This window comes from Pseudopipra pipra, chromosome 1, assembly GCF_036250125.1.
Source record: "Pseudopipra pipra isolate bDixPip1 chromosome 1, bDixPip1.hap1, whole genome shotgun sequence".
In the NCBI taxonomy this organism is placed as follows: Eukaryota; Metazoa; Chordata; class Aves; order Passeriformes; family Pipridae; genus Pseudopipra; species Pseudopipra pipra.
This window is the reverse complement of record NC_087549.1, coordinates 122,587,470-122,602,541: the sequence shown is the minus strand read 5'-3', so window position 1 is coordinate 122,602,541 and position 15,072 is coordinate 122,587,470. Positions and strand designations below refer to the sequence as shown.

The following is a 15,072-nucleotide window of genomic DNA, read 5'->3' as shown; positions in this document are numbered from 1 at the left end:
ACCATTTTGTAAAAAGTGACAGTTAAAAACAGCTGCTACCAATTGTATGCGTACTAATTACATAAAACTTAAATAAAACATTGTTTATGGTGACAGAAACAAGAATTTAGGTTGAGAGATCCAGGGTGGGTTACTAAAAACAAGTAATATTAATCAAGGTTATAGGGTAGATTTTTAGTAGGAGAAATGTTTATGGTGAATGCTACTGTGTTGACTATATTAGCCACAGTCAAAATTACTCTGATTATTTGTGACAGATGGCAACAAAGCTAACTAACCACATCTGCTCTTCACTTGCTTTTGTTCCCCAATTAGCTTGAATCTTCAGATGGTCATGATTCTATTCCACATTCCTTTATAAATTCCAGTGGGGGAGAAGAAGAGACGAAAGAAAAAAAATTAAGTAGGAAAAAAAAAGTAATCAAAAAAAGCAGCTGTAACGCATATTGTGCCACAGCTATAGGGTTAGTAGTTTCCCTGCAAGCAAGTCAACTGTGGTGTTGAGTTTTGTTATCTCTTTCTGTAACAAAGAAATTTCAGCTTGTTAGATGATTTAGTGACTCAAAAGGCCAGAGCCTGAATGATATGCATGTTATGCTGCTACTTCTACTCCTTCCTGAGGCACTACCACCAGCCTGATATGTTTAAATCAGACAACAGATCATGCAATTTTAAAATCATTGGATTTTTAGAGGGAAAATACACTTTTTAAAGTTTTTTTTTTACCCTTAAGACATTTAATCTTCTCTTTGACCACAAGAAATAAAAACATTATTTGAGCAATATTTATTTATGTAGGTTTTCAACATTCAATTAGCTGGAATATCAGAGGATTTCTGAGGGTCTAATCAAGCCCTGTAATACTATCATGAAAACTGCCCATGCAAAAATTAGCCCATTTACAGGGAAATTAGGGTAAAAAATCTGGGCATGGATGTGTGAAAAGAGCAATGATCAAGAAATCCCTGATACTCCTCTCTTCTAATCATCCACTCTGAGTTAACCTGAATCATCACTACTTCGTTAATAAGTTATGTAACCCAATTTAGTCTTCTAAAAAATTAAAGTATGTTCCAACACTGCAAACCATTACCAAAGCTAATTCTCATACTATCCAAAGAAATCTTTAACAGTATCACAGGCGATGGGGAGGGAGATATATCCACTATGATCTATTCTGTTAAGCTTTCATACACAGATAACATGACCAGAACCTTCAGTGACCTTAAATACCATTTAATATGTTGTATACTAACTTTAATTTTCAAGTATCATTACATACTAAACAATGTTACATTTTATTTAATTTGTATCAAAAAGCTGAAGCAAATGGTTTCTTCGCTATTATTTTTGGAATGGGTGTGCTATAAAGTAACTTAGGAAAAAAATTCTTTGTCCTCTTAGTAAATTGATACTGCAGTAAACAGTACCAAGTTAATTGTCCCTTCTAATGCGTGGATCAATATAACCAAAATTTCCAACATGGACATTTCTGGTAAGATGATCTTGAATAGGTGGTTTCTTTGCTCTGCTTAACAGCAACTTCTCCAACTGCACCCCACCCCCATTTCTTTTCTTTTTTTGGAAAACATACATCAGTTTTGACAATAATTGACTTTATCAAGTTTACTACTTAGATACATTCCTTGCATAACAGAATCAAGACATATCAGCACCAGAGGGGAAAACAAGCAGAGAGTGCTTATTGATAACATCAACCATTATCGTGTGCCAAAGGGGACAAAGCCAATACTTCCAAAAGCCTTTCAGCTATAAATGCTTAAGTGCCTTCCTCATCAAGATCACTTAAATAATAAAAATGCTTCTGGTGCGAGGGTGATGGAGCAAAGCACTGCTAATGAAAAATGATTTTGAGGGAAGAAATATTTCTAGTCAAGCTCCCCTTCTGGCTGCTTTGCATGATTTTACTCTTCTTATTCACTAAAAATAGGTTACTACCATAGCAACCCTTGCATCATCAACAATTGTTGACTCTGAAATACAGTGAAGCACACCGAATATAGAAACATACATGTGCTCATATGAACACATATGCGTGCAAACACGAAAGAGTATAATCTTCTGTTGTGTTTCTAACACAAAAAGAGTATAATCTTCTGTTGTGTTTCTAGCAATTGATTTTAGGTATTTTACCTCTTGGCCAAAAAAAAAACCAACCATGAACAAACAGCTAGGTTTTTAGCACATAAAACAAAGGGCTGTCCTCTATTAATTAAAAAAAATAAATCAAAAATGATGATTAAGCCACCTTTTTTAAGTGACCCACAAGTTCAACATTTGCAATTCCTAAAGGAAATTAAAGGGTGTTTTTTGCATTTTCTAAACATAAAACAGGAAGCATTCTCAGAATTCACACCATTATTTAAATTGTGATGATATAAAACCATATATGGAAGACAATTTCATTTACCTTTATGTGCAACTTGAAATAAGTCCTCTTGCATTTTTGTAAATTCTGATGATGTTTCAGAGCCATCAGAGTAATTTTTCTCCTCTACAAAATCTATTGTAGATAAGTTTGGATTGGAAGCATGCAGTCTCATAGGGGCAGAAAATACTGAAGGCACCTGTAAGGAGGATGGTAATTTGTGATATTTTTATAAACTGTAAAGAAAATTTTGTTTTATTGTACCCACCTGGGTTACATGTTGGAGACAAAAAAATGAAATAATTACTGTCAATTACCAGTAAGCTTGGAACAGATGACACCTGGCAAATGAAACCAGAGCTACAGCTTTGCCCAATATACCATAATGGGATAATTGGCAAAACTCAAAAAACCAAGTCCACTGAGAGTTGTAACATATGCTATGTTATTCCCCCCACCTGTAAGTATCTAATCACATGGCCTCTGGATGCAAATGTGTACAAAACTATCTAGAGAATTTTAAAAATCTGTACTGATTAAAAAACCCCACCAGCACAGCCCCCCATATTGGAGACAGACTGAAAACATGGGTAAAAAAAACATGGCCAGTCTCCTGAAGGTAACAGGACAGATCCTATTGCAGATATCAAGGACAACATATTTGTGTTTTGTCAGGTATATAACCACTTAAAATGAGCTAGCACAGGACAGTACTTGGAAAGGATTCGTATTTCCTAAACAGGTCATGCCAAGAAGTGATCAATAAGGTTTGGAGGAAGATGAGCCCCTGGAAGGACTGAAGTTACCTGTAACGTTCCTTTAGCTTCTTTCCCAACAACTCTGGATCGCCACCTCCTGTGTGTTCTCTTTTCCTTCTTTGGGCTTTCAAAAGGTCCAACCTTTTAACAACACACAGGACAAAAAACAATACAGATTGCCATATATCTAACAGAGCTAAGGAAGAAATAACTTGATTCTTTAGGATAAGGGTTGGTTTTTTGAATTGTAAGGGAATATGCTTTTTGCTTTTGTTTCTAAACAACAAACCTGCATAGCATTTATAGCAGGCGCTGAATACGTCCTGTGAAGAACATCCATGCTCTGTAACAGCTGGTTCATTTCCAGTAAATATGTGTGACAGTTGGAGAGGTCTGTTTAGAACAAAAGAATATTTTCAGTTGACCTAAAGTAACAGACACACTGACAATTTTTTTTCTTTGTAGGTTAGTCCTATTTTGATCGTACCTAGCATAAGTTATTCACTGAGTAAAAGCACAGTATTAGACTGCTGGATAAAAAGATTGTGTATTATCTTCAGGTTTAAATTCAAAATAGTGAAATGCATCTATATAGTATGTGTAATGATCGTGATATTTTTTCCCGGTTGGTTGCAGAAAAATGAGAATAATGTGATAATTACTGCAATTTGGGACTTGTCAAAGCTCCTCATGGTGAGGGTAACAATGACACAGTCTTCAAGTACATTCAGAGCTAGAGGTGAGGCTCTTCTGTATTTGAGATGAAGTTCAGTGTAGGCAGAAATATAACGAATAAATATCACACAGACACTAGCAGCATGAGAAAGATCTTCTTAGGAAAGAATGAAAGCAGAAGGTGACTTTGAAGTACAAAGAATTAATGCTTTTTAAATTATTAGATTTTGATGCTTCCCTTTTTTGAATACCCAGCCTAAGGAAGTTCAAATCTTACAACTGAATGTGATTCTCCTGTATAAAAGAAAATGTATTGAAATATGTAGGTTTCTTGAAGAGGTGTCCACAACTGATACATCCACATCCAAAATTACTAGTCCTTTTGCAAACAACTGAGTAGCCACTAATCAATGACCACTTCTTTCCTCCCTCCAGTTTGAGACAAAACTCTAACAGTAATGATGACTTACGGTATAATACTTTTGTTGTTAAGAAAAACTAGGGGAAATATTAGGCTACTTTCACTTTCCTTCAAATATCATTACCTCTTGAGCATTTTTCCATCTCTTCAGAAGACTGTAGCCAAGAGGAAATCCTGGACTCATTACTTGAAAAGGAAAATGACAAGTTACCTCCAGCTGACATTGAATTCTGTTTGGTCAAGCTGCCTGTCTGTTCAAAAAAAACCAAAAACAAGCAAATTATTAACAAACATTATTTTAATGTTATATGCACAAATTTTGACAATCGACAGTCGAGTTCCATGATCACAGCCAAAGACATCAATTACATGAAGGGAAAAAAGTGTATGATCTAGACTAGGTATACAGTCATTGAGCATAATGGCAGGTTATCTAACATAATTGCTGCCTACAAGCAGTAGAAATACTAAAGGAACCATAAAATTTGCTGAAAACTAAATTTTGAGGAAGGGCAAAGTTCTGCATAAATTAGGTCAACTTAATACAATTAAAGTACCATATCTGAGCAGGATCAAATTTGGACATTCTGTTCCTCCTACATGATCCCCAAAGAAGCCCCAGAAGTAACTTAAATGTACCATGCACGTGTTTGTTAAAGCTATTTTTTCAGCAAGATGCACTAGATATTATTTCAAAATTTTACTCGAAGTTGTATGACTTCAGCACGCATTTGGCTCAACAGGCCTTAATACAGGTATGATCACACACCTCATCTGGGTAAATACTACCCTTTTACAACGTCTCTGTACACATCTTCAAACTTAGCTCAATTTCAGCAGTGTCCACTATCAGGTGTGTCAGATGATGCTGGAAATTCTGTGTAAGAGCTAACTGAGCAGTACAATTAAATAGTTTCCAATGTGAAGAAATTTCTGCCCAGTACTGCTACCAGTTGATGGTGGCCTATAATGCTGTTTTCTTCTGTAATGTAACTACAAATAATAGCCATTCAAATGCTTAATTATTTGTACACCCTACTAAACCTTTCATTTTCAATAATACCTACAACATCAGGAAGTGGCACAAATTACATGCTTTGTCAACATCTTGTTTAAAATCAGTTTTAAAATGTTTCACCTTAAGTGCCATTACACAACCAGTTTACTGGTTATAAGAAAAGCTGACTAAATTGTTTGGCTCTTCTCGGAAGCATACTATTTACAAACTTTGTTACCTCCTGCTCATCTTATATCAAAGCTCTGGTAGTACTAGTTTTTAAATCTATTCCTCAGAAACATCATCTACATCTCAGTCTGTTGCAGTCTTCTTAGATGGTCTTTTTAAATTTACAATATAACCTCCAACATGAGTTGCGGAATAAAATAAAATGCACTATCCATGTGACATCATTCAGTACTGTGTCAGTATGCAATAGCAGTAAGCACCAATAAGCACACTTATTTTAAAATTAATCTATGCAGTTTGACTGTTTTATTCCTACATAAAGCTGTATGAGCTTTAGTCATATATATATGTATACCCAAATAATAATCTCAGCACCTTTAAAAGCACAAGTAAACTGAATTTAAAGATGAGGAATTGTATTGGCATTACGTGAACAAATTCCATATTTATCTCTTCAGAAATCTATCTCACATAACCAACTTCTCCAGAACTCATAAACATAAGGGACATGAGTAGGAGAAAAGAAGGAAATAGGCATTGCCAAACACCAATACACAAACAGGCAGGAGTTTGTGTAGCTCCAGTTCACATAGTTTTGCTTTGGATCAGCATGGCTAAGCTTTAAAATACAAGCATTCCACATAGACGTATGTAGATACACACAATAAAAAAAAAATGTGAAAACCGATCAGGTGTTTCTAAAAGCAAATAAAATACAACTCGAAGTTCACACGTTATATTTTTCTCAAAATAATCTTACTGCTGGATTGATATCAACTAACATCCAGCTAGGGCTGGTGTAAATTGGCAGAGTTCCATTTAGCTTCAGCAGAGCTAAGGTGATTAACTGCAGCTTAAGAACTATCCCCTTCTATTTTTCACATGAAAATAAGTAGGGCTTCTTTGCAGTGAAAATCTGGATTAATAGTCTGAATTAAGTCTTTCATGCCAAAGAAGAAATGGTTAGTTTCCTTGCAGTAAGCATAGATTTTAGATATGCTGGTCACATGGATTCTGGGTTTTTTTCTTTTTTTTTCTTCTTTGAGAACACCGGCATAAATATATCATGGACTCTGCAAATGTTCCACTTCTGCCCTTGATATTCTTCCCCACTTCTATCCCTGCTGTCTTTTGGGAGAAAATAACTAAATGGACACAAGAGATTTGCCATTTCCCTGCAGACACAGACTCAGAAGAGCAGGCTGTCAGAGTCATAGAGCTGCTGGCACCACAAAGTACGTGCAAACAACTCTTTGCAGAACGGCCTTGTTACTGCAGGGTGAGTTACTGTTCTTTCAGCTGCCTGCTCACACAGATCCCCTCCCTCTCAACCCTGAGCAAAAAGCTGTTCAGGCACATGTTCGTGTTTGCTAAAACTCAAACTCAGTTACAGGATAAAGTGATGAACTACAGGTGCTGAGGAACAAGCCCATTCAGATCATACAGCAATTATCCCAGGGAAAAGAAAACCTTAGACAGTAGGATAACCAGGAGTTGGTTGGTACTTAGGAGATACTCTGGAGCTGACAGAAACAGAGCACCATTTCAGTTGTAGTAAGTAAAACATATAGATGTGAGTCACAAAAGACACCAGTGGTTCTACATTGGAGCAGAAGAGCTTCTTTGGGTGAAAGTCAGCCAGTTAATGTACAGACAGCTGAAGGCACAGAGGATGTGTTCAGACACAGAACCCACACACTCTTCCATGAAGCTGCATCAAAAATGTCATTTATGGTGTTGGACTAAACATTTGTCAAGTCATTTGTGAAACTATCAGTCACAGACTCTACCAAAAGATAAGTACACTGTCAGCTGGACCCATTCAGATCCCATGCCCACCCACAGCATGGTGGGTGGGTATTTAAATATAAATTTAAATATATTAAATATATAAAATATAAATTCAAATATAAGTAGTGGCCCCAGGTGATGGATTCTTGTATAATTCCCAGCTAAGTAGCCAGCTTCATTAATGTAAAAGGGCAGAGGGTTTATTAGCTAAAGGATATATGGCAAAATACTAAAGAGAAAAAAATACCTAGCTGAGTGCTCTTCTGTGACCTAGACTAATATTCACCAGCACATATCATACAAATACTGACATATGTCTCAAAAATTATGAGGATTCTAACTCAATATACAGTCTTGAAAGTCAATATAAAATACATTTGTCTGTAATATATATAAGAATATAAAATGAAAATATAATTTACTGGATTAAAACAATGAAACATTATTATAAAATTTAAGAGCATCATAAAGAAAACTGCTTAGGAGTAAATCAATAAATAATTTAATTTTTCTCTTGACATTTTAGAACATAACTTAAATGCCACCACAAACTTCCATTATGCTCTTTATTTAATAAACACAAATCAGACTAATTTAATTCACCATGAAAGCTCATTATTTATAATTAATAACTATTACCTTTCTACCTGAAGCAGAATCACAGAAACCAGGGACAGAATCCGTAGTAGTAGACACAGGGAAGAAAATATTATTGGTGTCATGAGGAAACATGGAGATTTCATTCTGACGGTACATTCTGTGATGACGAAGTTTTGCTACCCATTCATCAAACAGCTCCTGAGATTTCACCTACACAAAATTTCAGGTTTTATAACATTCACATTCAAAAATCACTTACAGAGATATTTTGTGTTTCTTGGACAAGTAGCCTGGTTGGCCTTTATTAGCAAACTATCAGAAGAGTTTTTCTAAGGACGGTCCTATTAAAAATGCATACTGTATGAGCTTAAGAATGACAGAAAATCACAGGATAAAGTCGGGAATAAGCGAAACTACAGTTAGTAGTTATGAGTTCCAATGCAGAACACAATAATTAGCAACTTATACATAAAACCCCCTACAATATAAATAAAACCCCACACATTAAATTTGTCATTTTTTAATTGCCATTGTTAAAGTTAGGTCAAAGAAAACAGAAACTTGATTTTGGTTATGTATTTTAAAACTATTTATTCCACAAGGATAGATAAATCCCCATACTTGACCATGGAAAATACTTCCTATAGATAAGACAAAGATATAACTACTGAAAATAAAAGCACTTGTGCAACAAGTGAAAAAAGTGCTAGGTGAAAAGAATGCTGCTAAACATGAAGCATCTTCAAGGTTTCTGTTCAGAACAGTGTTACTGATTCTGGACTCCGAAACAGAATAATAATGCCTCTCAAGTTACAAGTGTAAACTAATCCACTGAGACTACCAAGTTATTAGTGTAACTAACAGACCTCTTGCTATTGAAAAAAGCAACAAAAGGGCTCCGTCATACACAGCTATTGTTATTAATTTGGGAACAAGGTTATAACAATCTTGAAGACCCACCTTCAGATGGTATATCTGCTCTTCTGTATCCAAATCTATACATTTTGTTGATTTCTTTACAGACATGACAGAAAGTCCAACATCAATACAGCCATGAAGTTTTCCTCTCTCTATCTGCAAAAAAGTAAAAATACAATTGCTCCAGGATAAAGCAAAAGGACAACCTCCATTCTTTACTGGACACGGGCAGGAATATAGTTATCAAAGATGATGAAAAGGCTGAGGTATTTAACACTTTCTTTACCTCAGTTTTCAACAGTAAGACAGGTTGTCCTGAGGACAGCTGGCTTCTGGAGCTTGTAGAAAGAGATAAGAATCTGAATAGCCCCCCTGTAATCCAGGAGGAAACAGTTAGCAACCTGCTGAGCCACTTGGATCCCCACAAGACTATGGGACCAGATGGGATCCACCCTAGGGTGATGAGGAAGCTGGCAGAGAGCTCGCCAAGCCGCTGTCCATCATCTACCCAGATGATTGGAAGTTGGCAAATGTCATGCCAATCCACAAAAAGGGCCGGAAGGAGGACCGGGGAAACTACAGGCCCGTCAGCCTGACCTCAGTGCCTGGCAAGGTTATGGAGCAGATCATCCTCAGTGCAATCACACAACACCTACAGGATGGACAAGGGATCAGACCCAACCAGCACAGGTTTAGGAAGGGCAGGTCCTGTCTGACCAACCTGATCTCCTTTTATGATCAGGTGACCCATCTGGTGGATGAGGGGAAGGCTGTGGATGTGTCTACCTGGACTTCAGCAAGGCCTTTGACACCATCTCCCACAGCATACTCCTGGAAAAGCTGCAGCCCACGGCTTGGACAGGGACACTCTGTGCTGGGTTAGGAACTGGCTGGAGGGCCGGGCCCAGAGAGTGGTGGTGAACGGGGCTGCATCCAGTTGGCGGCCGGTCACTAGTGATGTCCCCCAGGGATCAGTGTTGGGCCCAGTCCTGTTTAATATCTTTATTAATGATTTAGATGAGGGGATTGAGTTCACCATCAGCAAATTTGCAGATGATGCCAAGGTCGGGGGGAGTGTCGATCAGCTGGAAGGCAGGAGGGCTCTGCAGAGAGACCTGGACAAGCTGGAGAGTTGGGCTGATTCCAGTGGGATGAGGTTCAACAAGGCCAAGTGCCGGGTCCTCCACTTTGGCCACAACAACCTCATGCAGCGTTACAGGCTGGGCACAGAGTGGCTGGAGAGCAGCCAGGCAGAAAGGGACCTGGGAGTTTGGATTGACAGGAAGCTGAACATGAGCCAGCAGTGTGCCCAGGTGACCAAGAAGGCCAATGGCATCCTGGCCTGGATCAGGAACAGTGTGGCCAGCAGGAGCAGGGAAGTGATTCTTCCCCTGTACTCAGCACTGGTGAGGCCACACCTCGAGTACTGTGTCCAGTTCTGGGCTCCTCAGTTCAGGAAGGATATTGAGGTGCTGGAGCAGGTCCAGAGAAGAGCAACGAGGCTGGTGAAGGGACTCAAGCACAAGTGCTATGAGGAGAGGCTGAGGGAACTGGGGTTGTTTAGCCTGGAGAAGAGGAGGTTCAGGGGAAACCTCATCACTCTCTACAACTATCTGAAAGGAGGTTGTGGCCAGGTGGGGGTTGGTCTCTTCTCCCAGGCAACTATCAGTAAGACAAGAGAGCATGGTCTTAAGCTGTGCCAGGGGAGGTTTAGGTTTGATATTAGGAAGAAATTCTTTACAGAAAGGCTAATCAGGAACGGGCTGCCCAGGGAAGTGGTGGATTCTCCATCCCTGGAGGTTTTTAAGATGAGACCTGATGTGGCACTTAGTGCCATGGTCTAGTAACCACGGTGGTAGTGGATTAAGGATTGGACTTGATCTCGGAGGTCCCTTCCAACCCAGCTGATTCTATGATAAATACTACCTGCTGAAACCATAATTTCTTCCCCTCTCAACTTACTGTTTAGAATGCCTGAAACTCTATTTCTCATTAGCAACAACAGGGAACTATTGCTACTTCCAATAAAATATTGTTGTATACTTTATAAAGGCCTTAAGGGGTTTCAGATCACTTACATCAGCTTGGCATTTAGAATACTTCAAAATCCCTCTGTCCAAAAAGAAGTATCTCTGTAACCAGAAATGTAGAAAATTAAAAACAAACAAAACACACACAAAAAACCTAAACAGAAAACCACCACAAACACACCCTCCTCCCTTCCCTTTCTTTGGAGAACACTTTCTCTGCTTTTAAGTAAGCTTTTTGCCACAAAACCACACCAAGTGAGTCCCACTCAGGTGGCATCAAGCTTTCAGATACACATTTCTTTCCTACCTTGTGCCAGCCTTTCAAAGGCCATTTTCTCTTTTTCAGCAAGCAGCCCTCCTGCTTCTGCGGCTCCTGGGTACAATTCATTGCTCCCCGGAGTCCTTCTACAATTTCCCAGCTGTCCTGCTTAAACAGAAAATCCAAATGTAGATCTTATTTCTTCCAAAGAACTGAATTGTTAAGAGAGATTCAAGAAGAAGAAGGCTATAAGAAAAAAAACAAAACCCAATTGTTGTTGAAATCTAACCAAAGATCCATCTTTGCACTTTTAAATATCTTCCAAGAGATAAGATTACTTTTTATCTTCATAGAAACAATACCAACTCAACAAAACATAATTTTTATGACAACATCCTTCATTGCATCTATGTGCTTACCAGAATGTTATATGTATATTTTCGTGTACATACATACACGCAGTACATAACCACAGCGTAGTCACAAATGAGCATAAAAAATTTTCTGCTATCACAGGCAGAAACAGTCTTATGTTAAAATGATATGTTTTTATAAGTTATGAAGCTAAAAAGAAAAGACAATGAAAATGAAGAACTTTTCTATAAAACTCTTTTGCCCATATTCAGTAAGTCAAAGTTTTTTGCCTGGTGCAAATTGCAGTCTCCCTAAAGGAAAAATAATAAAATAAAATATAAATTAAAAAGCCAAGGAAGTAACTTGAGTACTACAAGGAACATGACATAAAGGGAACATGCAAGAAAAAGAAAAACAACCTTTCGTAAGATGCAACTGTATTTAAAAGAGAATCTCTTTTTTGTCATCAGGAACTCTTAAATTAAAGACCCTGCAGCAACATACAGAGAAGAGACTAAATGTCATAATATTTTTACAGTTTTTATATGGAACAACTGCAAATGACAAGATAACATGAGTTTCAATGTTTCTGATCAGAGATCTCATTAATTAACTATTGCCAGCTACCACAGGGTTTGGCAGATGTAGAACAACTGGCAGAACGATAACAACTGACAGGAAATGGTATGTGCTAGTACCATCCCCTTATATTTGAAAAAGACAAACAATACTTTAACACAGATGGTAATGACAAAAAAAGGACTAGTATGAAATACTTTAGGGAAAACAGAACTATAGCAGGTAGATAAGTACTCATAGTCCTCCCTGTAAGATACATAGGCAAGTATTCCCAAAATGAACTTGACTGGCTACAAAAAAAAATTTAAAACTAAAAAGGAAACAAAATGAAACAAAAATCAGCAAGAGTGCTAATTTTCCTCATTTATCTATCTCCAGAATCCTTAACATTCACTTCTTTAAACTCAGAGAAAAAAATTACATCAGGTATTATACTTATTACTTGTGAAACACGGCATTAAAAGAAACCATCTTCAAAAAGACATTCTTTAATTTCATCATGTTACTGTTGGCACTCCACTTCTTTATTACTTTCCTTGTGCTGCACTTAATGGAACAAACTGGAAAGCTGCTCTGCTTTCCTGTTTTGAGTTCAGTCTCTCAACATTCACTACACAACAAGCCACAAGCAGTAGAAATGTGGGGCTGAGCAGCTCCTGTCATTCAACATCTCACAGATCACTCAACGATGTCGTGCTACCTGAACGCAAGTCAAGAGTGCAGTTGTTCTAACAAAAATTTTTATCAGGGCACACATTTTTTGTCCCTACAGATCAGTAGGGATTTGTCAGTTTATCCCTGTCACTTTTGTAACAAATAACTTCTTTACTCCCTCCACCAGTTTAAGAGACGTTTTGACAGCTCCTTAGATACCATTATTTCTAACCAACGATCATGAAAATATTTTTTTCTATTGAAAACCAGAAGTTACACTCCATATTCTTTTTTTTTTTTTTTATTTGTACTACTTTGGGACTCAGAATTCTCAATAATCATGAACCCTTTCCTGCTCTGGGGTAAATTACTATGGATCAGATCAGGGAGCAGAAAAGTTACTCATGGATATCATGAGTCAGAGGACTGCAGGAAGACAGGAGGCCTCCTGGGCTGTCTCCAGCACATCAGTCCAACACCAGCAGCAAAATCTGCTGGTCGAGCCCATCAGCATTGGTCTTTCACAGGGTGATGAAGCAGAGAGCAAGTCCGTGCCCATGCAAGGACAGTTAGCTAGAGCTTGCTAGCTGCTGTTTGACAGCTCCTCAAGTGCAAAGACAGATCTAAGTCTCCACAATTAAGGACCTTTCCACCACCACTACCTTTTTTTTTTTTTTTTTGACAGAACATTCCCATCTACAATTTTGGAAGCCAAAGAGAAATTATGTTCCACCACCTCTTTCGCTTTAAATTTAAATATAGGCAATTAAATTTTTCCTGAATGGTCTTGGATTTCTCTTTCCTGTAAAGATTATTTATTAACCTTTATATAATCACAAGGACTGGGACTGTTATGATGACAGAGAGCAGACTCTTTATATATCATCAAATATAATGTAATGCTACAATTTACACTAAGTAACACCTGAAATTGCTGCTGCTTAAATGCCCACATGTGGATAAAATCTCATGTCCTCAGAAAATATGATCTACTAAATAAGCCAATATAAAAAATAATCTTGATATTAGCTGATTTCAATTGGGGACTTGAATAAAGGCAAACATTTTAACGGACTTGAATAAAGGCAAACATCTTTCTTCTTGGAAGAGCTTAAAAGCTGTTTTGCCCAATTACCAAGCAAGCTCTTTCCTTTGTCTTGCCAAAATATATTAAACTGCAGTACCCAAACACCTAAATTTTCCACGGAGAATTAATCTGGTAGTAGTTAAGACTAGCAAACAGTAGATCCTTTTCAATATTCTAGTGTTGTAGCTAACGAAACAACTTCTCCAACTTTGGGATCAAGTTCCCACAGACTTCAGTTAAGCATAATAATAGTATATCATTGACAGATCGGTCTGCTTGCAGGAGGCAGGCAGAAATTTGAGCACGGTCAAAGAAAACATAGTAATCCAGATTCACAGAATCATAGAGTATTGTGGGTTGGAAGGGACCTTAAAAATCATCTAGTTCCAGCCCCTCTGCCATGAACAGGGACACCTTTCACTAGACCAGGTTGCTCACAGCCCCATGCAGCCCAGCCTTGAACACTTCCAGGGATGGGGGCATCCACAACTTCTCTAGGCAACCTGTTCCAGTTCCTCACAACCTTCACCGTAAAGAATGTCCTCCTAACATCTAATCTGAATCTCCACTCTTTTAGTTTAAAACCATTCCCCTTTGTCTTATCAGTATGTGCCCATGTAAAAATTTGTTCTCCATCTTTTTGGTAAGCTTCCTTTAAGTACTCAAAAAGGTTGCAATGAGATCTTTGTGGAGCCTCATCTTTAGATAAGTTTAGAAAGTTAGAAGTTAGACAGACCCACGCTATATTTGAGCGTATGAGGTGGAAAAGGAAGCAGCTGAGAAACAGCTCAGCCAATTACACCCACCTGGAATATACACGGTGTTAACAGTTTTGATCAAACTTTAAAATACAGAACACATTATGGCCTGCATTACAACTCCAATTTTGTCTGGATCTCCCCTGCAGTTCAGACACAAGGTGTCTCACATTCCTGCAGGAAAGCCACACTTATCAGTGCTCTTCAGGTCAATGAGGTGGCCTAGAATGTGCCTTCACAATTAAAAAGTGTGAAAATGCGAATTAAAACAGAAGTGGGAGCACTGATTCCCGTCAAGCAGGCTCAATGATCTGCCAAATCTCAGGTGGTGAAGGCAAGCTTCCAGCTCACCTTTCTGCCCTGGGAACCCCACACTTCAAAGGTAGCTTAGTTGCATTAGAAATTGATCCTCTTAAAAGCTTACAGAATTAACAGTTTGGGGACCCGCTGGATACATGCAAGGTGTAATGATGCATTATCAGCATCTGGTCCTCTTCCATATACATCCTTCCAGAAGAATAAAACCTATCCCACCTGAACAGCCAAACTCTCATATTTTCCAAAACACTGCTGCTGTGACTGGTTTTGGATCCATTTGCTCTTGACCCAGACC

General features: G+C 38.0%; 1 protein-coding gene across 4 annotated transcripts in view; it reads right to left on the bottom strand.

The window, feature by feature from the left end:
- OSBPL3 (oxysterol binding protein like 3) overlaps window positions 1–15,072 on the bottom strand; it is a 94,235-nt gene that overhangs the window by 31,014 nt on the left and 48,149 nt on the right. For all 4 annotated transcript variants that reach the window (XM_064674733.1, XM_064674756.1, XM_064674743.1 and 1 more), the window contains 8 exons: window positions 11,076–11,192; window positions 10,817–10,870; window positions 8,781–8,894; window positions 7,860–8,030; window positions 4,368–4,494; window positions 3,437–3,540; window positions 3,196–3,288; window positions 2,432–2,588 (listed from right to left, as the gene is read on the bottom strand). In XM_064674733.1, coding sequence (XP_064530803.1) covers window positions 2,432–2,588; window positions 3,196–3,288; window positions 3,437–3,540; window positions 4,368–4,494; window positions 7,860–8,030; window positions 8,781–8,894; window positions 10,817–10,870; window positions 11,076–11,192 — 937 coding nt within the window. The remainder of the gene's footprint in view (window positions 1–2,431; window positions 2,589–3,195; window positions 3,289–3,436; window positions 3,541–4,367; window positions 4,495–7,859; window positions 8,031–8,780; window positions 8,895–10,816; window positions 10,871–11,075; window positions 11,193–15,072) is intronic.